This window comes from Olea europaea, unplaced genomic scaffold (genome assembly GCF_002742605.1).
Source record: "Olea europaea var. sylvestris unplaced genomic scaffold, O_europaea_v1 scaffold19197, whole genome shotgun sequence".
Taxonomy (NCBI): domain Eukaryota; kingdom Viridiplantae; phylum Streptophyta; class Magnoliopsida; order Lamiales; family Oleaceae; genus Olea; species Olea europaea.
In genome coordinates this window covers 1-2,050 of record NW_019237018.1, presented here as the reverse complement: position 1 = coordinate 2,050, position 2,050 = coordinate 1, and the positions used below count along the sequence as shown (strand labels likewise).

Genomic DNA, 2,050 nt, shown 5'->3' with positions numbered 1-2,050 from the left:
TAATGAGATGTTTTTAAACATTGCTGCATGTTATAAAATGTATAAGCATGTTCACACCGCATAATTTATTTGCCATTTTTTTTTCCACATCTTGCTAGAGTATAGTTTATGCACGGAGAATAAAAAAAAAAAATAATAATAATATTGATAATGCAAAGTTAAGCATAATTAAAATTATGTTGTCATGTGATTAGGATGACTAGGAATAGCCCAACGTACCTCCAGCGTGCTGAAATGGCCATTGAGAACTACATAAATTATGAAGTGAGATGGGAGAGAACTTTTGTTGAACATGTTGAAGATTTCCTTTCTAAGTGGGAGCGAGCAAGGTCATTTGGATATAATGAGGGGACAATCCTTTCGATATATCACCTTATAAGCACTATGCGACCTCAATGGAGAGACGTGGCTTATTTCGTGAGGGACATAGATTATGATTTATATTTGGAAGAAGATTGGGATAAGATTGATTTTAAAGGATACTGTGAAGATATCATAATTTTATGGAACTATAGACAACAAGCACCAGCGCCCGAACCCGAACCCAAACCCGAACCGGAGCCAGAGCCAGAGCCAGAGCCGGAAGAAGACCCAGAGGAGGAGATCGAACCAGAGCCAGAAGACCCTGAGCAGGAAGTCCAACCACAAAATTTCATTGATTTGGTTATGGATTCCGAGCCCGAGTCATGCATTACTTCGGATGATGAGACGACATAAAAAGAAGATTCTAGATTAGGGATAAGTTTTATTTATTTGCTTAGGAAAAGTTGGATTATTTATTTATTCATTTGATTTTTTGAAGAGCAAATTTTTTTTATTATTTAAGGATTTGGAAATTATATTAAATTCTTCGCTGTTACAAAAATATTAGAAGTGTTTTACCAATTTTTTTCCCTAAATTAAAATTTTATTTGTGTTAAGAAAATGTCGAGACAACAACAAAATCAATGTACGATCATCAGAGATTTGCTAAGGACGGTACAAGATTTGGGTAGGCAACAAGCACAGGGTGGTCCCCGTGGTACAAACGCTAACAACACCAGCTCAATCGTGAAACAGTTCCGTCGCTACAAACCCCCAACCTTCGATGGCAAGGCAGACCCACTAGCAGCTGAAGAACGGATAAGAGGAATGGAGCGAATCTTCAAACATCTATCTTGCACTAATGCTCAAAAGGTGTTATGTGCAGAATTTATGTTGGTTGACGCGGCAGGCCATTGGTGGGAGTCAGCATCTCGCACTAGAACAGAAGCACAACAACGTGCTTTGACTTGGAAGCAATTTAAGGAGGAAATGATGGGAAAATACTTCCCACAAGCCCTGAGGGATCGCAAGGAGACAGAATTCCTTCAACTCAGACAAGGAAAGACGAAACTTGAAGAATATGAAGGAAAATTCGAACAACTCTCAAGATATGCACCACACCTAGTGGATACTGAAGCAAAGAAAGCAAGGAGGTTCGAACTTGGATTGCGTCCTGAGATTGGTGGAATAATGGCATCCCACCAATTCACCACCTATAGGCACGTTTTGCAAACTGCCCAAGCAATCTCAAATAGGTTGGAAATAGATCAAATTCCCCAGCAAGGGGCCGAGTTATCAGGAAAGAGGAAGTGGAATGGGTCCAATGAAGGAAAGGGAGAGGGACAGAACAAAAAGGTTAATTTTGGATCAAGTTTTGGACAAGCCATTTCACCATGTCCAAAGTGCAATAAAATGCATAGTGGTGAATGTTTGTTTGGGAAGCATGTGTGCTATCGATGCGGTAAAATAGGGCATATTTCCAAAAATTGCAAAGAAGACCCCTTGAAGAAGAATGATGAACAAGAAAAGAAGGGAAAGGCCTGAGTTTTTGCTTTAGCCCAGGAACGGACAATAGAGGACCCGAACGCAGGTAATTTCGAGGACAAAATTATTTTAAGGGGGTGAGATTGTAACATTCCGAAATTTTTTGAAGAAAATAAATTAATTATTATATTATTTTGAAAGTGAGGGATTAAGGTGAAATAAATATTAATATATTATATATTTGGGGTCAAATAATTGGATT

General features: G+C 38.6%; 1 protein-coding gene across 1 annotated transcript; it reads left to right on the top strand.

The window, feature by feature from the left end:
* Positions 1-1,131: 1,131 nt before the first annotated feature.
* On the top strand, positions 1,132-1,848 carry LOC111379020. Its single transcript, XM_023002328.1, has one exon. It carries the CDS (start codon positions 1,132-1,134, stop codon positions 1,846-1,848), a length of 717 nt encoding a protein of 238 aa, XP_022858096.1.
* The last annotated feature ends 202 nt before the right edge of the window (positions 1,849-2,050 follow it).

Coding starts and splice junctions, on each gene's coding strand:
- LOC111379020 (XM_023002328.1), top strand. CDS start 1,132: ATGGAGCGAATCTTCAAACATCTATCTTGCACTAATGCTCAAAAGGTG.